At 38.7% G+C, this 26,900-nt stretch overlaps 1 protein-coding gene across 4 annotated transcripts in view; it reads left to right on the top strand.

Moving 5' to 3' along the window:
• LOC150091589 (E3 ubiquitin-protein ligase arih1-like) overlaps positions 1-26,900 on the top strand; it is a 268,953-nt gene that overhangs the window by 197,576 nt on the left and 44,477 nt on the right. For all 4 annotated transcript variants that reach the window (XM_090384745.1, XM_090384752.1, XM_090384760.1 and 1 more), the window contains one exon: positions 1,606-1,747. In XM_090384745.1, the coding sequence (XP_090240871.1) occupies positions 1,606-1,747 (142 nt within the window). The remainder of the gene's footprint in view (positions 1-1,605; positions 1,748-26,900) is intronic.

Below are 26,900 nucleotides of genomic sequence, written 5' to 3'. Positions count from 1 at the left end.
GGTAATTTTTATCAGCATGGCTTGCACTTGGAGGTAGAAGGAACCCATTTTGTAGAGATAGAATACATTTGAATAAAGGTAATACAAGGGTCTCTTTGCCTATATCATTGAGGAGGCCTTAAGGGTTCAGGAGAGCTGATAATGTGGGAGGAGGGGTAATATAGACATGTTTATCGTATGATATGGTCAAAGTAATGTTTCCACACATCTCAAGTTTGTTTGCATGCTGCAAAAGATGTGCTGAGTGTAGCAATGTTTCAAAAGAAAGGGAAAGCTAATGCTAGGGAATGAAGCTTAAATAACTTCAAGGGGTAAGTCAAGGCAGTAAAAAAATACAAAGAACACTTAGTCTTAACTTTGTCTACAGTAATATCAGGAGCATTGTCAATATAACGAGTGAATTTAAATGCCTGGTTAGGACAACTAACACTGATGTATTAGGACTAATGGAAACGTGTTGCCCTGGAAATAGGAGTGATGTAGAGACAACCATTTACATTTGAAATCTTGAACAAAAGAGTGGGGGTCATATTTTTTTTTATCAAAATTTGCCTGAGCATGATTATTGTTTATATAGGAAATAATTTTGACATTGTTTGTAGTTTTAGCAAAGCATTTGACTCAATTCTGCTTTAGAGGCAACCAGGAGAAAAATTCTGAGATGAGTTGCAGGGCAGGGGGAAGAGTTGTAATAAATATCATTCTTCAGATGGGCCAATGTTAAAGTGAAGTTTCCTGAGGATCAGTTCTGAGATCACTGTTGCTTCTGATTTTCATAAATAATATCAATGAAGTGATACAGGACCTGATGTCAAAATTTGCAGATGTCAAGATTAGGAGAGTAGTGAATGAACACTGTCAAGCAATGCTTCTTCAGGATCACTTAGCCTTCAGGGATGGTCAATGAAGATAAGATAAATTTGTTCTTAAAACAGTTATTTTTTTTTTCATCACAATCTGTGGGATCAAAAATGAATGATGTTTTAATTTTGTTTCTTTTATAACATTTTTAAAATTCCTATTGCTATGTAAGGTAAGTTCAGTAGATTTCGGTTTAATTCCTAAAAGTACACTTTCAGGATATTGGGAAATTAGTGTGATTGAAGATGTATATTTAAATGAAAAAAAATGTAGTTGCTTTGGAATCTTTTCCAAGTAAATAAAAGTTATGCTTTACATTTGATTGATATGGTAGTTAGTTGTAACAGTATTACGATATCTCTCCCCCCCACACACATACTATTTGCATAAATCTAAATTATTGCATAAAAGTATTTGTTACTGATTAATTAAAAATTGCAACTGCTTTGAAATCTCCAAGTAAAAGTTGTATTTTTACATTTCATTGAAATAAGTTACACATAACAATAAAATGGTATTTCTCTCCTTCCCTCTCTCTGTCTTCCTTTCCCCCTTGCATGCACAGCTGGCTGTGCGTGTGCACGCACACACTCACGCTTCCACATAATTCTAACTATTTTGTAAGGCATTTGCTGCTGATAAATAAAGCTTCAGATTTACAAATTAAAAAAAAAAAAAAAAAACATTGATTGCATATACTATGAGTGTGTTTAATCATAAAGAAAGTATTTTTTATTCCCGCAGGTATAACTGCAATAGATATGATGAGGAAGAAGCTAAAGCTGCCCGAGATGCACAAGAGCGGTCAAGGGCAGCTCTCCAGAGGTATCTGTTTTACTGTAATCGCTACATGAACCACATGCAGAGCTTAAAATTTGAAAATAAGGTATTGTGGAATTTATGGTTGATTACAAAAGTTCACCAAAATCTTATTTCAATGATTTTAGCAAGGATTTTTTTTTTTTTTTTTTTTTAATATTGGAGAAATAATACTTTCTGACAAAGCTGTTTTTTGTATCTCAGTAAGTTGAATTATATATTTAAAATTTGATCCTAACAACTAGTTACTGTTTTTGTGCAAAGTTTTTTTTTTTTTTTTGGGAGAAGTGGGAACTGAAGTTTGACATCATGATCTTAAGTGCAGAATTAAACACAGACTAATAGATTGACAGTAACTGTAGACAGGGATGAAATTGATTCTTGCACTCTTCTTTGGAACATGCAGGAGCCTGGTAAGCAAGGTACCAGGGATTTCAAGCCTACTGTGGTATTTTTGGAACAAGGAAATACACGGGCTATATTAGAGTAACTAAAAGTAAAAGTTGAATCTGAAGTGCTGGTCAAGACATCAAATGCGGACAATGTTGGGATATCAGAGACGTGGTGTTGCTCAGATATAGGGGGATGCAGTATTAATTTTGAGCATGGGGAATGCAATGTGGACAGACAGGATAGAAGGGGGGGATTATACTCTTCTTAAGAGCATAATTAAGAAGTTAAGAAGCACATATCTAAGGTAGCGCATTCAGTTGACATGGGTGGCCAGTATAATGCTGAGTCTGTTTGTTGTTGATATAAGCACTGGGAAAACAAAAATAAGAGTAGGAGTGTGTTATAATCCTGATGACTGTGATTACAATGAACAACTATGCAGAGAAATAGTGGGCCAGTAAATCAGAATGTCTTATAATGGAGAATTTAACTTTGCAGGTATTGACTGCGACTTGTGGGTTATTCGCTCAAACACTTGCAAAAAAAAAGTTTTTGTGGATTTATTGGATGATTGTTTTCTACAGCAGCAAGAGAGAGCAATATTCCTGATTTGATTATCAGTAGTGATTCTTCATGCATTTAGAATTTGAATGCATTTGAACTAGTTGACAGTGATTATAGTGTACTGATATACACTATGAAATGAAATGATGGGATGGTTTTTGCTTTTGTAAAGGAGACTACATTGGTCTTTGGACAATTCTTAAATTCTATGCAGTGAGACCAACTAATGATATTACCAACAACAAATTCTAAATGGGAAGCATTCAGGGAAATAATCATAGAAGCTGCTAGGCTTTTCGTACCAACCAAGAAATATTTTTCAAGTCTTAGATCTAAATGGATGTCAGATGATTTAATGAGACATGGCAGAGAAATAAAGTGCATTAGATACATATAAATTATCAGGGGATACAGAAGCCTATAGTAGATATAAACTAGTCTGCAAGTTAGGCAAGCCAAGGCAGCTTATGAGAAATCTTTAGCAAAGAAAAACAACAAAGACCTCTCTACTTATGTAAACACTAGAAGGAAGGGGATGAATCACATTGGTCCACTTAATATCGATGGGGTTTTTTTTTTTAATTATTACAAACACTCCCCAGCTTATGTAATACTTGACTTACGAAAATTCGACTTTATGTATTTTGCATCCCGTAGGAATAAAAGGAGGTATTGTGAAAATTTCGTAATGTGAACCCAATAACTTTTTTTTTTTTTTTTTGGTAATTTGTTTCAAGACCTCAGAAGTTGAATAAATAAGCAATTTATCTCTCTAAAAGTTAATTTTTATAATGGAAATTGCACTACCCTTTCATATGTTCCCATTATAAGAATCAATTTTGAACACCTTTGTGATATTTTTCTAAAACACATCTCTGGAGGTCACTACCATAAAACAAACAATTTGCACTGTCCGGTTTATTGGGCTTTACTGTTAGCACAATCTATTATAAATGGGTAGTAAACTCGATCTTATTGCATTTTCAATAATACCGATAACTGGAATTGTGTGGGTTGTTACATTATTATGGTGAAATAAGTTCCCCTTCAGTGAAATTTTCAATCATGTAAAAAACATAAATTTCAGAATCTTCTCTTCATTCCTGCTTACTTAATACGATGGTGAAGGGAAAGGGATCAACGGAAAGTGCAAGTGCTGGCAGTGCTAGGAAATGAAACAAAAATTGATTTAGAAATGAAGATGAAAATGATTAAGAAATACGAAGCGGGACAAAGTTTGTCATCTATTGCGCGGAATTAGGTTTCGTTGCTTCAATAGTGAATACTATTTTAAGGGACAGTGCACATATAAAAGAACATGTTAAAGGATCAACACATTTAAGATCAACAGTGATCACAAAACAGCATTTAGGTGTTATATCAAAGATGGGAAAGCTATTAATAATATGGATGGAAAATCAGATTCAGAAGCAAGTGCCCCTGAGTCCAATGGCCATTCAAGCAAAAGCAAGAAGTATTTATGAAGATATTGAGGATAAGTACGGCAGACCCCAAGCCAAGTTTGTGGCAAGCAACAGGTGGTTTAATAGGTTCAAGCATCGCGCTGGTTTCCAAAACATTAAAGTATGCTGTGAAGTTGCTAGTGCCGATTCTGCAGCTGCAGAGAAATTTTGTGATGTGTTGGAAAAAACCCTTCTAGATCTTCACAGCCCTCAACTTTCACAGTGGCATGCTTATCAGCTGGAGAGTTAATTCTGGAAATGATGCTCGAAAGGTAAAACTTATGCCTGTCTCCTCTCTCTTTTTGTAATTTTATAATTTTGAAATTTTTGTAATTTTGTACACTTTTGTAATTTTTCCTGCTCATGAGATAAAAAAATTGAATAAATAATTCTATTTACATGTTAATGAACATTTATTTTTTGCTTCAATCAAATTCAGTGCCCATAGCTGCGAGTGCTGCATAAGAATTTAGGGAAATTTCAACTTACATAGAGTTCTGCGAACACAACCCTTGTGTAAGTTAGGGAGTGGCTGTGTTATTATTAATCACAATAGCATAATGTCTTACATTTGTGATTTACGGTTTGCTTTGCAATTATGACATATACTTATAAATGCAAAATATATATAATCTCCAATAAATAAAATATTTAAGGAATTTAAACACAGATACAATAATGGTAGTATAGTATTATCAATTAAACAGTGATATAATACAATGATTAAAAGGGAAAACATTAAAAAATAAGGATAATATTACATTATTATCAATAAGATAAATCTATTTTTTTTATTAGTTTAAATGATACATAAAACCTAATGAAAGAAAGTAAATTGTTATAAACTATAAAATAGATTATAAAATTCATTTTTAATACTGATTTTTCTAAACAAGATATCAGTATTGTTTTCATTTTGAAATCTAAGATGATTTGTTCTAAATTTGGTGATAGGAAATAAATTATGTTCCGTCAAAAGCCTAGGTGGATAGTTAAAATTAATATAAGATAGGAGCATTGGAGCATCAATTTTACCTTAAACTGTAGAGTGTAGAAGATTACAATCAAGCATATTTATTCTATCTTTTAACTATTGATGAATCCGGCTCAGGTATTCGACAAACTGAATAAATATTTTGCCCTACGTTCACATATGAGGAATTCTTTTTTGGGTGGGGGAGATAAGTAGAAGAGAAATTGTACTTAAATCTAAAAAAGTCACCTGGAGTGGATGGGATCTGTCCAATTATATTAAAGCAGCAAAGGAGGTAAGTAAACAGTTAGCCATAATTATGAGAGCATCGTTGGATTCAGGGGAGGTACTTGTGGACTAGAAATGTGTGAATGTATCCCCAATTCACAATGGAGGATCAAAGGGTGACATGACTAATTATAGACCTATTAGTTTAACTTCTGTTCTGGTGAAAATAATGGAGCCACTGGTTAGAGAAGTAATGCAAGGTCAACTAGACAAGGCTGCAATTATACTCCAGACACAGCATGGATTTGTTAAGGGGAAATCTTGCCTGACCAATTTGATTGGATACTACAATGTGATCACAAAGGAACTGAATGCTAAAAATAATTTTGATATCATATACTTGTATTTCGGGAAAGCTTTTGATACTTTTGCTCATAAGACTGCTGTTCAAATTGGAGCAGTGTGGCATTAGGACGAGTTGTAGCTATGGATAAAGGGATGGTTGAGTGGGAGAAGAAGAGTGGTAATCAATGGACACTACTCTCTATGGAATAATGTTATTAGTGGTGTCTCCCATGGTTCAGCGTTGTGCCCATTGTTTTCTATATTTATCAATAATATTCATGAAGGCATATTAGGCTTAATGTCCAAGTTTGCAGAAAATACGAAGGTTGGCAGGTTTAATGACAGTATGCTACTGCAATAAAAAAAAAAAAAAAAACAGGATCTAGAAAAGTTGGGCAGATGGGCTGAGAGGTGGCAACTGAAGTTTAACCTTGACAAATGCAAAGCACTGCATATGGGTAGCAGTAACCCGTAGCCAGGTGGGCAGGAGCAGCAGTGCGTAGCACACGCTTCTTGATTAGACCGGGGTTCGAGCCCGTGACCACCAAATAAGGAGGATGCGGAAAGGTCAGGGAATGACCACCGCATATTCCTGGAGCAATATGGCCTTAGTTGCTAATGCTCCTAAAAAAAAAAAAAAACAACCAAAAACCAAACCAAGTAACTCCACAGTATTGTACCAACTGTGTGTTGCTAAAATTGTATTTAAAAAAAAAAAAAAAAAAAAAATTTTTTTTTTTTAAATACAATTTTGTCAATGATATACAAGATAATGAAGTGATTATTCCATTGTATAAGGCAATGGTCAGGCTACACGTTGAGTACTGTATACAGGTCTGGAAGCTTCATTTTAGGAAGGACGTAGAGCTGCTGGAGTTTAAGAGAAGGGCATCAAGATTAGTGAGTGGAACAAAGGGTTGCTGTTACCAAGAAAGGTTTAAGTTCTGCAAATTGCAGAGTCTGGAGACTAGGCACCTGCGAGGTGATCTGATTGAGATGTATAAGGCCTTGAATGGTTTTTGAGCAGGCTCAATGCTGATGGGATTCTTCCTCTTGCTCAGATTCTGCACCTGAGAGGGCATAAATTCAAATCGAGGAAAGACTGTTGTAGAATAGATGTGCAGAAAAATGCCATTAGCCAGCGGGTGGTTGATTGCTGGAACAAACTTCCTTCTGTCATGGAAGTTGACAGCTTAAATAAATTCAAGACTGAACTAGGCAAACTCGCAGCGAGGTTAGCCTGTGCGGACGAAGCTCCTTGAAGCTCTTGGAACAGAGAACTTTTTCCTGATTTATTAGCTTAAATTGTCATATTAACTTATTTTCTAGAGTAGCTTTATATTCCTAGTTACGATACTTAGTTTAAAGTTTAACTTAAACAGAGATTTTGTAGGTATTACTTAGTATCGGTAACGGTATCAAATCCACGTGTTACAAATTGAACGAGAGGTCTTTTTTTTAACCAAATTTAGTCGATTTATTAACCAATTGTTATATCAAATTATCTTCTATAAGTAGATTATAGACCTAGTCAGGATCCTTAGTTTATTCTAAATTGAGATAGCGAGATTTGGAAGCTAATCAATACTTACGAGTCCGTAGAAGTAAAGTTCGAGAATTCCCGCCATTTTTACACGATAGCATAAGCTTAGTGTAGTATAGTGCATAATATAATATTGTCAATTAATCAGTAAATCTATTAATCTTGATAAACTTTATTGTCAATTAAATTGTATTTTTAACTCTATATATATATATATAACGACTTAATCGTAACAAATAATTAATACATAACTATAGTGGTACACGTGATACGGAAGTTGTATAAAGGGAACTCGTAGAAAACACTAGATACCGGAAAAAAAAAATATAACATAACTGTTTTGGGATATAACTTAAGGTTTAATTTTTGTTTTGAAATTTTATTGAATTAAATCAGAATCATGACTCTGACCAGAGCAGCAAAGCAAAAGGCTCAAGCTAATGGGAGTGCTGTTGTTCAGGGAAGAACTGAGGGGGGGCAGTTGTCCTCTGAATCACAGTCTTTTAAAATGCACTGTTTGCGTGATGTCTGCGGAGCAGTCGGGTACCGGACATGATACTGCCAAGGGGGATGTCTTTGTGTGTGCACGATGTAAGGAGTGCAAGAAAATCAGGCGACAACTCAGCGTTGTTATGGGCCTTTATGAGAGCTTGAAGGACAGGGTGGATGCCCTCGAAGGAAATAAATTGAGGGGCCCATCAAGCTCTCAGCTGCCCACATCAACGCCAGAGCTTGCACTTGGTCATCAGGCAACACAGAGGCAGCCCCCTAGGCAGAATGCGCTGGTCCCACAGGAACTAGTAGTTGTTGGTGACTCTATTGTCAGGGAAACGGGGAACATGCTTTGTAAAAAGGATAGGTGGAATAGGACCAGGGTATGTCTGCCAGGGGCAAAAGTTGATGACGTTGTAGAGCGGATACCATCTTTTAAGGGCACAAAAGGTGATATAGTTGTACACGTTGGCACTAATGATATTAAGAGTAGGAGACCGGCGGAATTACTTAGCAAGTACAGGTCACTGTTGAAAAAAAGCCGTGAATTAGGGTTGAATTTGAAAGTGTCTGCAATTCTGCCCAGACACGATAGGAGGGAGTATATGATGAGAGCCTTGTCGATCAATTTGGCCCTGGAGGGATTGTGCAAGGCTCAAGGGGTAGAATTTTTTTCAGCCTGGACTGTACTTGTTAACAGGAGAGATTGCTTCTACAGGGATGGGATACACTTAAATAGAAAGGGTGCAAGAATTTTTGCTGATGCTGTCGAGGCAGTGTTAGGTGGGTTGGAAAACTGCTAGTTGGGGGGGGGGGATACAAGGACTAATAGATTAACAGTAGCCACTGGCAGAGGTGGAAGTGATTCTTGCACTGCTTCTATTGAAATGAGCAGAAGCCTGAAAAACAAGATGCAGGATATTTCAGAGACTGCTGGGAGTCATTGCGGTACAAGTAAACACATGGGTTATGTTAGGGTAGCTAAGAATAGAAACAGGTGCATGTATACCTGCGTGTACACCAATGCTAGGAGTTTGGTAAATAAATTTGATGAATTTGAGGTATTGCTCAAAACATCAAAGGCAGATATTGTTGGGATATCAGAGACGTGGTGTCACACAGATATAAGTAATGCGGAACTGGAATTTGGGGAATACAATGTGTATAGAAAGGATAGACAGGACAGGACAGGAGGGGAGGAGGGGTTATGCTATTAGTTAAGAAACACATAAAGTCCAAGGAAGTGAAGCCAGTCGACATCGATGGACAGAGCAGTGTCGAGTCAGTTTGGTGTGACATAAGCATAGGGAAATCAAAATTGAGAGTAGGAGTGTGCTATAGGCCTAATGACTCTGATGAGTATAATAAGATATTGTACAGGGAAATAGTGGGCCAGTAAATCAGAGAGTCTTATAATGGGGGATTTTAATTTCCCAGATATTGACTGGAATTTGTGGGTTGGTCACTCGCACACTAGCAAGGCTTTTGTGGATTTATTGGATGATTGTTTTCTACATCAGCATGTTCGTGAGGCAACAAGAGGGAGCAATACTCTTGATCTGATTATCAGTAGTGATTCTTCATGCATTAAGAATCTGCAGATAAATGAACCACTACGTGGCAGTGATCACAGTGTGTTGAAGTGGGATTTACTCAAGGAGGTAACTACCATCAGAGGTAAAGGGAAGGGTTTTTGTTTTCGTAAAGGAGACTATGATGGTCTGAGACAGTATTTAAATTCTATACAGTGGGACCAACTGATGATGTTACCAACAGCAAACTCAAAATGGGAAGCATTCAAGGAACTAATCTTGGAGGCTACCAGGCTTTACATACCAACAAAGAAATATTGTTCAAGGTTTAGGCCTAAATGGTTGTCAGATGAACTAATGAGACATGTGGCAGAGAAGAAAAATGCATGGGATACATACAAATTAATGGGTGACATGGAAGCCTATGATAGATATAAGTTGGTCTGTAACCAAGTCACAAAGGAGATTAGGCAGGCAGAGGCAGACTACGAAAAATCCTTGGCAAAGGATGCAAAGAAAAACAGAAAAAAGTTCTTTACATATTTAAACTCAAGAAGGAAAGGGATGAATCAGATTGGTCCACTGGATATTGATGGTTCAACAGTTGAGGATCCTGCTCAGGTGGCTAACAATCTAAACGAGTATTTTGCATCTACATTCACGCATGAGGAGTTATTCAGGAAGGAGAATGATGTAGGTAAAGTAAACATTGGCAGTGAGCTGGATGATTTTGTAATAACTGAGAGGAAAGTGGAGGAGAGATTGTTGAGGATGAACATAAAAAAGGCACCTGGGGTGGATGGGATCTATCCAGTTATATTAAAGGAGGCAGCAAAGGAAGTAAGCATACCCCTAGCCATAATTATGAGAGCTTCTTTGGATTCAGGGGAGGTACCCATAGACTGGAGATGTGCAAATGTAACCCCAATTCACAAAGGAGGATCAAAGGCTGACACAAGTAATTATAGACCTGTTAGTTTAACTTCTGTTCCAGGTAAATTAATGGAGGCACTGGTTAAAGAAGCACTGCAGGATCATCTAGAAAAGAATTCAGTTATAGCTCAGACGCAGCATGGTTTTGTTAAGGGCAGGTCTTGCCTGACCAATTTGATTTGGATACTATGATGTAGTCACAAAAGAACTGGATGCAGGGAATAACTTTGATATTATATATTTGGATCTTAGAAAGGCTTTTGATACTGTTGCACATGGAAGACTGCTGCACAAATTGGAGCAGTGTGGCATTGGAGGAAAATTGCTGCTATGGATAAGGGGATGGTTGAGTGGCAGAAGACAGAGAGTGGTAATCAATGGACACTGCTCAACGTGGACTAATGTTATTAGTGGAGTTCCTCAGGGTTCAGTGTTGGGTCCGTTGTTTTCGGTGTTTATGAATGATATTGATGATGGGATATCAAGTTTAATGTCCAAGTTTGCAGATGATACAAAGGTTGGCAGGGTTGTTAAGGACACTACTGACGCTATGCTGCTGCAACAGGATCTGGAAAGGTTGAACAGATGGGCTGAGAGGTGGCAAATGAAGTTTAACATTGACAAATGTAAAGTACTACATGTGGGAAACAGTAACCCCAGAGCAACGTATCAACTCTGTGGTACTACACTGACAGTGGTGGAGAATGAAAAGGACCTGGGGGTAATTGTGCAGGCAGATATGAAGTTCTCTGAGCAGTGCAGACGAGCTGCAAGAGTAGCTCATGGTGTCTTGTCAATGATATACAGGAATATTTCTAGCAGGGATAAGGAGGTGATTATTCCCTTGTATAAGGCAATGGTTAGGCCACATCTTTGGTACTGTATACAGGTCTGGAGGCCTCATTTCAAGAAGGATGTAGAGCTGCTGGAACGGGTACAGAGAAGGGCAACAAGATTAGTGAATGGAACAAAGGGTTGCTCTTACGAAGAAAGGCTTAAGTTTTGCAAATTACAGAGTCTGGAGACTAGGCACTGGCGAGGTGATCTGATAGAGGTGTATAAGGCTTTGAATGGTTTGAGCATGCTCAATGCCAATGGGATTCTTCATCTTGCTCAGAATAATCACCTCAGAGGGCATAAATTCAAATTGAGGAAGGACGGATGTCAGATAGATGTGTGGAAATTTGCCTTTGGCCAGCGGGTGGTTGGTTAATGGAACCGACTTCCATCACTTGTTGTTGAAGTTGATAGCCTAAACAAATTTAAAGCTCAACTGGACAGGTATTTCGAATGAACGGAGGGGTGAAATGGGAGTGGTGTGTGTGTTTTTTTTTTTTTTTTTTTTTTTTTTTTGGCTGATGCTGAATAAGCTTGCTTTCTTGCATCATATGCCTCTACTAATGCTAACTTTTGGAGTGAATAGATGAATGAAACAGGAAGTTTTTTTTTTTTTTTTTTGGCTGATGCTCTATAAGGTTGCCTACTAAAGAAATATTAATATAGTTGGAGAAGGAAGTTACATGGTTTTCCACGAAATCTAGTTTTTCTATAATGGAAAACTCTTATACCACATGAATTTTAAGATAGTTTATTTAGCTACCAACTAAATTAAAGGTAAGGTTTCAAGAACCTTGCTGAAATGCATCCTTAGACAATAGGCTGGTTTTTAAGGAGAGAAAGAAAAAAAATCTACGTTGGCTCCATGGAGCCGAAGGTGGATACGTGAATAATGTCATGTGATATGAAAAAATATAATTTAAACTTAATAAAATTAATTTTATTTTATTTGGTATTTTCATTTTTAATTAACAATAAATATTTGTGGTAACTAAAGTAGGATACATAGTTGAAACAATTCAAATATTAGCATTGTAATAGAAGCCAAAATCGATACATGATTGACCATGCGTGGTAGATTTTTTATTATCTGATGCAAGTTTAAGATTGAATGTTGATTCTGTGAAGTTGAGGAATGGAGCATTTTCAGGTTTCTTAATGGCAATGTTGAAATCACCCACTAAAATTATTGGGATTTTTTGAAAGTTGAATTTCCTTACAACTTTAGGTATGTCTCCAGACTTTGGCATATAAATCGCTATGGTTATTAAGAAAACTTTAATCTGCTCCAATGTTGAATTAGGTGAGATGTAGAATGTTACAAGAAAAGTTGTCTGCCCATTTATTTCAACTTAAGCTGCACAAATGTCACCCCAATTATCTGTACCAGTCATTTGCCATAGCGAGTCTGTAGCCATGGTAATAAGAATGTGCATACATATTGTTGATTCAACTTTATTGTATATTGCAAGATTTCACCAACAGATTTCACAGAACGTCTTTTGAATTGTGTGATACGTTTGTATCCTCAAACATCAACATTTTCATTGTTTTCAAGCCATGTTTCATTTAATTCCAAGATATTCGATTCCATGAGAATTGGATCGGTCGCAATATCTTCGCTATGAAGTTTCAAACTCTGTATTCAACAATACCATTCTGAAACTCGACAAGGCAACTTGATCCCAAAATTGTAATGCGATTGTGGAGAGCATTTCCAAACAATGGTTATTCAAACGTTTCAGTTCATTTCAAAGATCTTGCATCTTAGGTGCATTACAACTGCGAGCATGGTAGAATGTAAAGTCGTCTTTCTGATTTCTGATGTACAGGCCATCGATGCTTCTAACTCTCAACAATGCAATATATACCAGTTGCTGTTCGAGACTCTTAACGTAATCAAATAAGATTTCTTTGAAAGTGCCACCCTGAGATTTATGAACCATCATGGCACAAGCTTCAACCAAAGGAAATTGGATTCTTTTGCATTTGAGCATTTTGCTTTTGAAAGATACTGTGGCGGAACACCTCGTAATCGGAGTCCAGCCAGATTTTAATATGCCACGATGTGACAATATGTGTGGGTGAGAGTCGAGACAACTCTTATTCCCAACATTCCTTGCTTTCGAAATGTAACCACAATCTTTTGATTTCTGTTTCTTCCCTCTCAATGTGCTGTAAAGTTCCAATCACTCCATTGACCAAACCATCTTCAACATTGATGTTTGTAGTGATCATATAAGGTTTTCCAGTTGATAGATGCAATACATATGGCAAACCTGCGGTCTCTGCTATGCTCATTTGATGGAGATTTGTTTGCATACTAGTCAACTGTTCATTACTCTCATAACCGGTGAAGTGATTGTTGGCTGTACAATCGATGGTGGTGTTTCCTTCCAACGCTTGACCTTTATGTTGAACATCATGTTACGATGAAACAAACGAACAGCATTTGGTGCTTGTTCCATTCTTGTGTTCTAAATCAACTTTCGATTAACTTCTTCAACATCTAACGTTTTGCCGTTTCCAATTTTTGTTTACTCCTTCAATGGATTATCCCAAGATATCTCATTTTTAGTTTTAAAAGTTATTTGGAACTACACGAAATATCTCGGGATATAATAATACCCGAAGCAAACAATAATACCTCCAAATTTACAATTGAAACCTATTTCTTGGGCCTTTATCTGGCTAATTTTGTCTTAGCCTGATAAATCCCGAGATTTCTTGGGATTTTCTTACGCCTGGCAGCAGACGACTGGCTTTCATTTTACTTATATGGTAGCCTCACTAATTGGTCACCTTCGGGACCAGAGGGGTGACCAATTATTGAAATAGACCATTTAGTGAGGGAGTACATAAAGTCAATTTTAACCGTAAAAAACTAGGAATTATTTATTTAGATTAAAGTTTAATACATATACAGTAATTTAAAAAAATTACATACATGTATATTTAAGAACACTTAACTTAATAAAAAAAAAAAGAAAAAAAAACTTATTTACTTTACAGTAATTCAAAGTTGTACATACATAATTTATTTGTCTAAAAAAAAAAAAAAATCTGTTATTTTTGTTTGTTTTTGGTATTGTCGGTGTTTTTCAGTATCCAAGTTATAAATTTGTCGTAGTAAAATTAATTTTATCATTTTTGCTTCTTCTTGGCATTCATACCAATTGTGATTATATCTGTCAGGGATTGACTGGCTTTCTTATGGGAAATGGTAGATTTTGTGGGCCTGTCATCTTCACCTACTACTTCAGTAGATCCCGCAGAAATGTAGGAGACAATTTCATCATCTGTAAAAATTTTGTAACCTACATCCGTTGCATCTATATTGCATCAATTTTTGACATAGTCTTCATTTAAGTTTTTGAATATTGGCAAGGATCTGCAAATTTCTGTTAAAACTGGTGGTGTGAGACCAGAATCTTCTTGTTCTGCAGTCAGGTTGTACTATTTGAGATGGCCAGATCTTATTCCAGGCAGGTTTTAGCATCTTTTCAGGAACACTTTGCCACGCGTCAGCTATATTATAGATAGCATCCTCTGTAGTATATTCCATCCAGAACTGTTCTACCTCTAAATTGTTTTCACATAGTGCCAAGTTCTGTAAAAAAATTTTCTATACAGCCTCTTAAAACTCTATAATTGCCCTGGTCCATTGGCTGTAATAGGCTAGTTGTACTAGCTGGAAGAAATATGCAATGAACGTTGTTATGGAATGAAAATTCTTCTAAATCGTCAAGGGGATGGGCAGGAGCATTGTCCATTATCAAAAGGGCTTTTTCTGGGAGGTTTTTTGTTTTAAGGTAAGAAAGAACTTAGGGACAAAATTCTTCTGTAAACCATTGCTTAAAAATTTCTTTGTTCATCCAGGCATTATTTTGGGCATAATATTTTAGAGGCAGTTAATTATAATTCATGTTCTTAAAAGTACATGGTTTTTTTGCCTTGCCAATTACTGCTAATGTTATTTTGTGGCCTCCACTAGCATTGGAACAAACAAGAATTGTTAAACGCTCTTTCCTTACCTTAAATTCTGGGGCTGAAGATTCTAACCCAGATGCCAGTGTTTTTTGAGGAAGTGCTCTCCAGTATAATCCTGACTCATGTCACAATTCTTGGTCCTTGAGGTTGTCACAGACATTCTCTCAGATATGCCAGACAAGCTGTACTTGCTACCTGGGAGTCTAAAACGCTGATGGAACTGATATTCGGGTGACACTCAAGTCAAGTGGACCCAATTTCAGCGAAGTCCGGACGGTCTGTGACAGCCAAGCCAAATCCTCTGCTTGCACCTTCACGATGGTGGGACTGTTAGTAATCCTGGGTATAACCTCCATGCACAAGCACATGGTGGGTGACCACCCAGGTGTGAACCAACGTAAGCAGGGGTCGAGGTGTGGCGCCCACACCACATGGAGGAATGCCGCCCCTCTATGTTACCAGGCAGTACTAGGTGGTAGATGACTCTCATCAACCGGTGAAATACCACTACTTTGCTTATTGGAGGCTTGAAGTGGTGGAACCCATGTTTAGTCTCTAGAGCTAAGTTCCGGTCAACCCTTCCCTATCTCTTCCATCATGCAGTATGATTGATGACTTTTGAGGTTATGATGAACGTCGTGGCGAGATCCAATATTCCTGGCCCCGGGTGCCAAGCGATTGACTGAGCGATTTCTCTTTGTGCTTTCACTGCGACTTTTTCATTGGTGAATTCTGCGTTCTCTTTTACGTTCCTCTCGTTGAGAAATCCTTTTATTTAGTAGCTCTTTTATCAAAAGTACTGGTAGAGAGCAAGGAAGGAAAGTAACCTTTCTTTATTTTTCATATTTAATAGACTAACTCCTACTAATTTCGCTTGGTCACTCCAGGCACTGCTCCTGCCTCCCCGTGGCGGGGCCGGTAACCTTGGCAGAAAAGTTTATCTGCCAGGGGCTAAAAGGAGCCAAAATGGAACAAAATATGTTTCCTTCTTTACAACCGACAAGCAGTCGGCTAGACACAGAACAGGAACATGACTCTTCACATGCAAAGAGGTTAAAAACCATTTCTTCTGCGACCGAGTTTCTTGCATTTTTAATAATGCATTCATTATCAGAACAGCCTCTTAGTAAGCTATCCCCCTTTCTTATCCAAAAACACTTGGAAAGTATTGCAGGGTCTCCCAAGATGGTTAAGAGATTGCAATCGGGGGACTTACTAGTAGAAACTGTCAACTGCAGGCATTCTGAAAAACTCCTGAAAGTGACAAACTTTGCAAAAATTCCAGTAAAGGTAACTGCCCATGCAACCCTAAATACATCTAAGGGTGTTATATCTAGTTGGGACCTTTTGAATATGACAGAAGAAGAAATTAAAGAAGAGCTAAATGAACAAAATGTAATTGCTGTCAAAAGAATCATGACTAAAAGGGACCATATACTCACACCCACCAGAAGTATCATTCTCACCTTTAACAGTCCAAATCTACCCTCAACAGTAAAAGCAGGATATCTACTCTGTCGCATTCGTCCTTATATTCCTAATCCGCTGAGATGCTACAAATGCCAAAAGTATGGCCATTCTCAGACGGCATGCAGAGGGAACCCAGCTTGTCCCAACTGTGGATCTTCTGATCACAGTCAAAACGACTGTTCGGCAAAAGAAATGACTTGTCTTAATTGCAAGGGTAACCATCCTGCTTACTCTAAAACATGTGAGAAGTGGAAAATGGAGAAAAAAATTGTAAAATATAAAGTCGAAAACAAAGTTACTTATCAGGAAGCAAGAAAATTAATTGCACCCAGTATATCTAACCGTAGCTATGCCAGTATTGCAAAAAAATATCAAACAATAGCCACGCAAACTGATGTTGCTGTTCCATCCAACATATCAATCTCCGACTGGGGCCCGAGCTGTTCTTTCTCAGCAACAGTCCAATATCCAGAAGCACTCAGATCAAGCAAGTAATACGCCTCTTACGATTCCAGCAAAATCTCCTCATTCGCCAATGATTGCTACCACACCAAATAATCCCAGTTCAACTTCAAAACAGAGTATTCAGGAAACATCAATGGATCAAGAGTACCCATCTAAACAGGAAGATCCGATTCTTGAAATATTTGCAGAAGAAGAAGAAGAAGATATGGACACAGGTCGCCCCACCTTTCCAAAAAGAAATAAACCAAAGCCAGAACGCCACAAGACAGCCACGTCAGGTACAGCTTCTTCTAAACTCAAATAATGCCTTATATTTTACAGTGGAATTGTAGAGGCTTTAGATGCAACATTGATGACATTCAGTACTTAATTAGACGCTACTCTCCAGTGGGTTTCTGTCTGCAGGAAACCTATTTAACTGCTAAAATCTCTGTTTCTATAAAAAACTACTCAGTCTACCGAAGAGATCGGAATACATCTGACTCTGCTCGTGGTGGTGTAGCTATTTTGATTAACTCAAAGATCCCTGCTAGTCAAATCATTCTTCAAACCAAAATTGAAGCCGTTGCTGTGCGTCTGATTGCTGAGATTGCATTTACGCTAGTCTCAGTCTATCTCCCACCAAACAATACCTACTCTTTCAAAGATATTGAAGAACTTTTAGTACAGCTACCCTCACCAGTCTGCTTGCTAGGGGATTTTAATGGCCACCACCCTTTATGGGGATCCTCTAAATTAGATAGACAGGGCCGACTGATTGAAACTCTACTAGATAAACAAAACCTTACCATTCTTAATACTGGTACACATACCCATATACAGTTACCTACTGGACAGACCTCTGCAATTGACCTCTCGATTTGTTCTCCGATACTGTTTCCAGTCATTCAGTGGTCCGCTATGGATGATCCAATGGGAAGTGACCATTTTCCAATTGTCTGTAACCTGCTCACAACACAACTACCATTAGACCAACCCTGCAGAAAATGGAAATTTTCTAAAGCCAAATGGGCCAAATTTCAATCAGCAATCATTCTGGACAAAGAAACTATTCAGCTACAACCTATAGATAAAGTAACCGATTATATCACATCCAGTCTTTTAGTTGCAGCAAAATACTCAATTCCATTATCAAACCCCCCAACCCGACGGCACTTCAACTACTGGTGGAACGAAGAGTGCACGAAAGCAAAGAAGGAAAAAAATAAAGCATTCAACTTATTCCGTCGATTTCCGACAACAGCTAATTTAATTAGCTACAAGAAGCTAAGGGCAAAAGCGCGGTTCATTCACAGGCAAGCCAAGAAAGATTCTTGGACTCGGTTTGCATGTACTATCAACAGAAATACCGACTCCAGATTAATATGGAAGAAAATTAGACAGCTTTCTGGGAAGTTTCCAATCATCCCTTCCCCAATTCTTTCATACAATGGACAAGAACTCTCTGGTCCTTTAGATATAGCGAATGCCTTGGGTAAAACCTTTGCCGAAGTCTCTGCTGTATCAAATTACACTCCGAAATTCCAAAAAATTAAGACCTCCACCGAACAGAGGCCCATTAACTTTACAACCTCACTATCACTTCCGTATAATCAGCCCCTTGAATATTGTGAACTTTTACAAGCCATAAAAACAACGAGAAACAGTGCAGCTGGGCCAGATGGCATATATTATGTCATGCTGCAGCATCTCAATGAGCAAAACTTACAAATGCTGCTAGTTTTCTTTAACCGGATCTTCCTGGAAAATATTTATCCAACATCTTGGCACCATGCTACAGTTTTGCCCTTTTTGAAACCTGGAAAAGATCCTTCCAGTCCTAATAGTTACAGGCCAATCTCTCTGTCAAGTTGCCTTGGTAAAATTCTTGAAAAAATGATCCACAGTCGACTCAGCTGGATCATTGAAACTGAACAACTATTGAGTAATTGTCAACATGGCTTTCGCAAAAATAGGTCCTCTCTAGATCTGATGATCAAGGCCGAATCTGAAATTCGCAATGCCTTTGTGAAAAATGAACACCTTGTCATGGTCTCCATTGATATAGAAAAGGCATTCGATACTACCTGGCGATATGGCATTCTCAGTGACCTACATAATCTTGGTCTACGAGGCAACCTGCCTATATTCATTAGGAACTTCCTCCAGATCCGCTCTTTCCAGGTTCAATACCAAAACTCCCTTTCTTCTACATTCTTGCAGGAAGAAGGAGTGCCACAGGGGTCGGTTTTGAGCGCAACCCTATTTGCCATTAGAATTGATTCCATTTCCAAAGAACTTCCAAATACTGTAGAAGCCTATCTTTATGCTGACGATCTCTCCATTTCTTGCCACTCTCAGAACATGAGATCTATTGAACGCCAATTGCAAATATCCCTCAATAAAATTCAAAAATGGGCTGAGTTCAATGGATATCGGCTTTCGCATCAGAAAACAGTTGCTATCCACTTTTGTAACCAACGCAAATTACATACAGACCCTGAACTCCGGATATCAAATTCCAGCATCCCGATTACCAACAATATTAGATTCTTGGGATTAATATTAGACAGCAAGTTAAATTTCCTTGAGCACATTAGAGTAATACGTACTACCTGTCTGAAAAAGCTGAACATGCTTAGAGCTCTATCTGCCCAGTCTTGGGGAGCAGATCGTACAACTTTGCTGCTCTTATATAGAGCACTGATTAGATCTCGGTTAGATTACGGTGCCCCAGTTTATGATTCTGCTCGAAAGAGTGTATTACGTTGGCTGGATCCTGTACAACACAATGCACTGAGGATTGCTCTTGGTGCTTATAGGACATCACCAACCTATAGTCTATATATTGAAGCCCATGAGCCCCCTCTTTACCTCCGCAGAAAAATGTTACTACTTAAATATGCAGTCAGAATACGAAACTGTTCTCCGCACCCCATCCAACCATATCTCTTTAATCCATCATTTCACAATCTCTATAGAAATAAACCAAATAAAATACGCCCAGCAGGCCTACGGCTCCTTGAAATAGCACAAAATTGGAATGTTCCTCTCCAGAGTAGGCAGCACAGAAAGAATTATTCTTGCCCACCATGGACCCCATTTCCTCAACCAGCCTGTGATAATTATTTTCTCCAATGGGGAAAGAATCATCTACCAACTCTGAATGTGCAACAACTCCATGCTAGCCATATTCAAAACTGTTTTGATTTCTTACCGATATATACTGATGGTTCCAAATCTCATTCAACTGTTGGAGCAGCAGCAGTGTTTCCCTCTGCTATCATATCAGCCTCTCTTCCACCTGAGTACAGCAGCTTTTCAGCGGAATTATATGCAATTCAATTAGCTCTAGAAAATTTGAGTCTTCACCCATCTGCAAAATATTTAATTTACACCGACTCTCTGAGCTCAATTAGAGCAATGCAGAATTTCTCTTATAAGGATCACTCTATACTAAATCAAATCAAGTATTTGCTGTTGAAAATCGAAGATCGCCAGCAACGAGTGAACTTTTGCTGGATTCCAGCACATTCAGGCATCAAAGGGAACGAGTTGGCTGATATTTCGGCTAAAAATCCATCAACAGTAGACTTAACCTCTGCCTTTATTCCAGTTACTGATTATAATATTATAATTCAAACAGCATATCATGCACAATGGACAGAGCTATGGCATAAACAAACAAATAACAAACTGTTCCAGTTAAAACAGGACCCAAAATTTTGGCACTCATGCATTCAGACAGTTCGGCGAGAAGAAGTGGTACTCGCGCGGATTAGAATAGGACATACTCATCTGACTCGCCTCCATCTACTCACAGGCGATGATCCTCCTCTTTGTTCACAGTGCTCTGAGCAGCTCACAGTCAAACATATTTTGATTGACTGTCCACATTTTCAACAACATCGAATTTCAATATTTCATTCTCTGGCTAATTTCCGTGAACGGATAACATTAAATGATATCATTGGTGAAAATGCCAATATTAATGAACTTTTCTGTTATTTGAAACAAATAGGAATGTATAAGCGACTCTGATTAGTTTCTGGCATGAAATGAGATTGAACCGTCTTCACATTAATTATTTATTTTATCTTTTCAACATACCTATGAATAGGCGCAATATAGCCACAGCAGCTTGTGTGCCATTAAACACCCATACCACACACACACACACACCCAATATTCCTTACATTTTGAGGGTACAGCTCTAAAACGGTTTTCGCAGGCCGGCCGCTAGTTAGTACACCAGACCGACCCTATTGGTAACTCTCTAGGAGGCTTCCGGATCAGCTAGTTTATAATCTTGCTACCTCTACTCTGCCAGATAGTGACTGGAGGGAGTCCGAGTAGTGTGTATGCGGGGAGCATTGTCGAGGCCACGTTATGTCAAGGATCTGGGTATATTCTTACCACATGTACGCCATATCCAAAAATTTCATTACTTCATACAGCATGTCCCACCCACTTTTTCTTACTATTGAATGCACCATGAATTGTCAAACTAATAGAACAAGCTTATCTGCGAAAAGATCTAAACCTCTCAAGGATTTCCTAATTCATTTCACAAATATACGTGGTCTCAATTCTAATCTCAACGATGTCCATTTCCACTTGCAGTCTGCCAAACCCCATGTACTTTTTCTGACAGAATCTCAGTTATCGGTTGATTCAACTACTGCGCATCTCAGATGCCCAAATTATTCGCTGTATGATTCCTTTCGCCTCAAAGGTGGTACTTGTGCATATGTCCGTTCTGATATTCCCTGTCAGAGACTTGGCAATTTGGAATCTCCTCTCTTTGATCTTCTCTGGCTTAAAATCTCTCTACCTCATTGTGTCAAATTCATCTGTTGTCTCTACCGTTCTCCCAACTCCACTAATCACTTGGAGCTCTTTGACTTCCTCTCGTTGCAACTTGACTTTCTCCAGTCAAACTTTCCTAACAGTGAGGTAATTTTCCTTGGTGATTTTAATGTTCACAACTCCAGCTGGCTTCCGTTTTCTAGTCACACCGACCCAGCAGGTCGAGATGCTGAGGCTTTTGCAATTACTAATAACCTAGCACAGATTGTTCATTTACCTACAAGAATACCGGACAATCCGAATCATACAGCCAATACGCTTGATCTTTTTCTCACAAACAACCCTTCTAAGTACACGGTTGAAGTGAGAGGTCCTTTAGGCGCTTCAGATCACAACTTGGTGATTGTCTCTTCTCCAATGGAACCTTTATCTCATGGCTATTCCCAACCTCGTGTTGTTTGGCATTACAAGAATGCAAAATGGGATGACCTGCGAGATTTCTTTTCTTCTTTTCCTTGGTCGGATTACTGTTTCAAAACTTCTGATGTCCACGTTTGCTCAGATCGTGTCAGTGAAATTATTCTTGCAGGAATGGAATCCTTTATCCCACACTCCACTTTAAAATTTCGTCCTTTATCTAAACCTTGGTTTTCCAATAAATGTGCTAAGGCTGTTCAAGAAAAGACTGTTGCATATCGTAATTGGCTTGTTTCTGATTCTTCAGTTTCATTTTCTGCCTACACCAAAGCTCGCAACAATTGTAAAGCAGTTATTAATCAGTCCAAACTAGAGTTAGCATTAGCATTAGTAGAGGCATTTGATGCAAGGAAGCAAGCTTATGCAGCATCAGCCAAAAAAAAAAAAAAAAAAAAAAACCACTTCCACTTCACCCCTCTGTTCGTTCAAAATACCTGTCCAGCTGAGCCTTAAACTTATTTAGGCTATCAACCTCCACCACAAGGGATGGAAGTCTGTTCCACCAACCAACCACCCGCTGGCTAAAGACAAATTTCCGCACGTCTATCCTACATCTGTCTTTCCTCAATTTGAATTTATGCCCTCTCAGGTGATTATTCTGAGCTAGAGGAAGAATCCCATCAGCATTGAGCATGCTTAAACCATTCAAGGCTTTATACACCTCTATCAGATCACCTCGCTGGTGCCTAGTCTCCAGACACTGTAATTTGCAAAACTTAAGCCTTTCTTCGTAAGAGCACCCCTTTGTTCCATTCACTAATCTTGTTGCCCTTCTCTGTACTCGTTCCAGCAGCTCTACATCCTTCTTGAAATGAGGCCTCCAGACCTGTATACAGTACTCTAGGTGTGGCCTGACCATCGCCTTATACAATGGAATAATCACCTCCTTATCCCTGCTGGAAAAATTCCTGTATATCATTGACAATACTCCATGAGCTACTCTTGCAGCCCGTCTGCACTGCTCAGAGAACTTCATATCTGCCTGCACAACCACCCCCAAGTCCCTTTCATTCTCTACCACTGTCAGTGTTGTACCACAGAGTTGATACGTTGCTCTGGGGTTGCTGTTTCCCATGTGTAGTACTTTACATTTGTCAATGTTAAACTTCATTTGCCACCTCTCAGCCCATCTGCTCAACCTTTCCAGATCCTGTTGCAGCAGCATAGTGTCAGTAGTGTCCTTGACAACCCTGCCAACCTTTGTATCATCTGCAAACTTGGACATTAATCCCGATATACCATCATCAATATCATTTATAAATACAGAAAACAATAATGGACCCAACACTGAGCCCTGAGGGACTCCACTAATAACATCAGTCCACGATGAGCAGTGTCCATTGATTACCACTCTCTGTCTTCTCCCCCTCAACCACCCCTTTATCCATAGCAGCAATTTACCTCCAATGTCACACTGCTCCAATTTGTGTAGCAGTCTTCCATGTGCAACAGTATCAAAAGCCTTTCTAAGATCCAAGTATATAATATCAAAGTTATTCCCTGCATCCAGTTCTTTTGTGACTGCATCATAGTATCCAATCAAGTTGGTCAGGCAAGACTTCCCCTTAACAAAACCATGCTGTCTGAGCTATAACTGAAGTCTTGTCTAAATGATCCTGCAGTGCGTCTTTAACCAGTGCCTCCATTAATTTTCCTGGAACAGAAGTTAAGCTCACAGGTCTATAATTACTTGTGTCAGCCTTTGATCCTCCTTTGTGAATTGGGGTCACATTTGCACATTTCCAGTCTATGGGTACCTCCCCTGAGTCCAAGGAAGCTCTCATAATTATGGCTAAGGGTTTGCTTACTTCCTTTGCTGCCTCCTTTAATATAACTGGATAGATCCCATCCACCCCGGGTGCCTTTCTTGTGTTTATCTTCTACAGTTTCTCCTCCACTTTACTCCCAGTTATTTCAAGATTCTGTAACTTACTGCTAGAGTTGAATACACCTCTGGCATTCCCCTCGCTGAATAACTCCTCATGTGTGAATGTCGATGCAAAATATTCATTTAGTTTGTTAGCCACCTGAGCAGGATCATCAACACTTGACCCATCAATATCAAGTGGACCAATCTGATTCATCCCTTTCCTTCTAGAGTTTACATAAGTAAAGAACTCTTTGCTGTTTTTCTTTGCATCCCTTGCCAAGGATTTCTCGTAATCTGCCTTCGCCTGCCTAACCTCCTTTGTAACTTGGTTGCATATCAACTTGTATCTATCATAGGCTTCTGTGTCATGTGTTAATTTGTAAGTATCCCATGCTTTTTTCTTCTCTGCCATATGCCTCATTAGTTCATCTGACATCCATTTTGGCCTAAACCTTGAACAATATTTCTTAGTTGGTATGTAAAGCCTAGTAGCTTCCAAGATAAGTTCTTTGAATGCTTCCCATTTTGAATTTGCTGTTGGTAACATCATCAGTTGGTCCCACTGTATAGAATTTAAATACTGTCTCAGTCCATCGTAGTCGCCTTTACGGAAGCAATAACCCTTCCCTTTACCCCTAATGGTAGTTACCTCTTTGAGTAAATCCCACTTCAGCACACTGTGATCACTGCCACCTAGTGGTTCATTTATCTGCAGATTCTTAATGCATGAAGAATCACTGCTGATAATCAAATCAAGAGTATTACTCCCTCTAGTTGCCTCCCGAACATGCTGATGTAGAAAACAATCATCCAATAAATCCACAAAAGCCCTGCTAGTGTGTGAGTATCCAGCCCCCAAATTCCAGTCAATATCTGGGAAATTAAAATCTCCCATTATAAGACACTCTGATTTACTGGCCCACTCTATTTCCCTGTACAGTTCCTTATTATACTCATCAGAGTCATTAGGCCTATAGCACACTCCTACTCTCAATTTTGATCTCCCAATGTTTATGTCACACCAAACTGACTCCACACTGCACTGTCCAGCGATGTCGACTGGCTTCACTTCCTTGGTTTTTATGTGTTTCTTAACTAATAGCATAACACCTCCCCCCTTCCTATCCTGTCTATCCTTTCTGTAGACGTTGTACTCCCCAAATTGCAGTTCCGCATCCCTTATATCTGTGTGACACCACGTCTCTGATATCCCAACAATATCTGCCTTCGATGTTTTGAGCAATACCTCAAATTCATCAAATTTATTTACTAAACTCCTAGCATTGGTGTACACGCAAGTATACCTGCACCTGTTTCTATTCTTAGCTACCCTAATACAACCCATGTGTTTACTTGTACCACAATGGCTCCCAGCAGTCTCTGAAATACCATGCATCTTGTTTTTCAGGCTTCTGCTCATTCTAATAGAAGCAGTGCAAGAATCTCTTTCACCTCTGCCAGTGGCTACTGTCAATCTATTGGTCTTTGTCTCCCCCCAAGCTAGCAGTTTTCCAACCCACCTAACACTGCCTCGATAGCATCAGCAAATATTCTTGCACCCTTTCTATTTAAGTGTATCCCATCCCTGTAGAAGCAATCTCTCCTGTTAACAAGTACAGTCCAGGCTGAAAAAAATTCTACCCCTTGAGCCTTGCACAATCTTTCCAGGGCTGAATTGATCGACAAGGCTCTCATCATATACTCCCTCCTATCGTGTCTGGGCAGAATTGCAGACACTTTCAAATTCAACCCTAATTCTCGGCTTTTGTTCAACAGTGACCTGTACTTGTTAAGTAATTCTGCCGGTCTCCTACTCTTAATATTATTAGTGCCAACGTGTACAACTATATCACCTTTTGTGCCCTTAAAAGATGATATTCGCTCTACAACGTCATCAACCTTTGCCCCTGGCAGACATACCCTGGTCCTGTTCCACCTATCTTTTTTACAAAGCATGTTCCCCGTTTCCCTGACAATAGAGTCACCAACAACTACTAGTTCCTTCGGGACCAGCGCATTCTGCCTTGGGGGTTGTCTCTGTGTCACGCGATGCCCAAGTGCAAGCTCTGGCGTTGATGTGGGCAGCTGAGAGCTTGATGGGCCCCTCAATTTAGTTTCTTCGAGGGCATCCACCCTGTCCTTCAAGCTCTCATATAGGCCCAAAAGAACGCCGAGTTGTTGCCTGATATCGATACACTCCTTGCATCGCGCACACACAAAGACATCCCCCTTGGCAGTATCATGTCCCGTACCCGATTGCTCTGCAAACATCAAGCAAACAGTGCATTTTATAAGGCTGTGAGTCAGAGGACAACTGCCCCCCTCAGTTCTGCTCTGAGCCACAGCACTTCCATTAGCTTGAGCCTTTTGCTTTGCTGCTCTGGTCTGAGTCATGATTCTATTAATTTATTAATTAATTATGTTATGTTATTAATTATATTACGTTTGTAATCTAAGTCGTTATATGTATTTATTTAAACGTACAATTTAACTGCTAACGAAGTTCAACTAACGCTATCTAGTACGGTATATAACCTACGGTATATCTAGTACGGTATCACAATGGCGGGAAAGTTAATAATGGTAGCGGTAGTTACGAACACGTGGAAACCCTTACCGATACTTTTACAAGGCCGAGTAAAGAATAAATACACCAAATTAATCAAAAAATCACAAAATAATGTTATACTACTAAATTTAAATCAAAAGTTTTAGAAAAACAATAATTTCAAATCAATAAATAAGAAAAATCCACTTAGCGGCTTGGAACACCAAGTTTGAACAGGCTAAGAGTAGAAAACTTGCTTCTTGCCCTAATGGTAGCCGAGCATTCTGGTCTCTTGCCAAAGCTATTGGC

Source organism: Mastigoproctus giganteus, chromosome 1 (genome assembly GCF_048544385.1).
Source record: "Mastigoproctus giganteus isolate SK-2022 chromosome 1, ASM4854438v1, whole genome shotgun sequence".
Classification (NCBI taxonomy): Eukaryota; Metazoa; Arthropoda; class Arachnida; order Uropygi; family Thelyphonidae; genus Mastigoproctus; species Mastigoproctus giganteus.
Note: the sequence above shows the minus strand (reverse complement) of the source record. Positions and strands in the feature narration are given on the sequence as shown.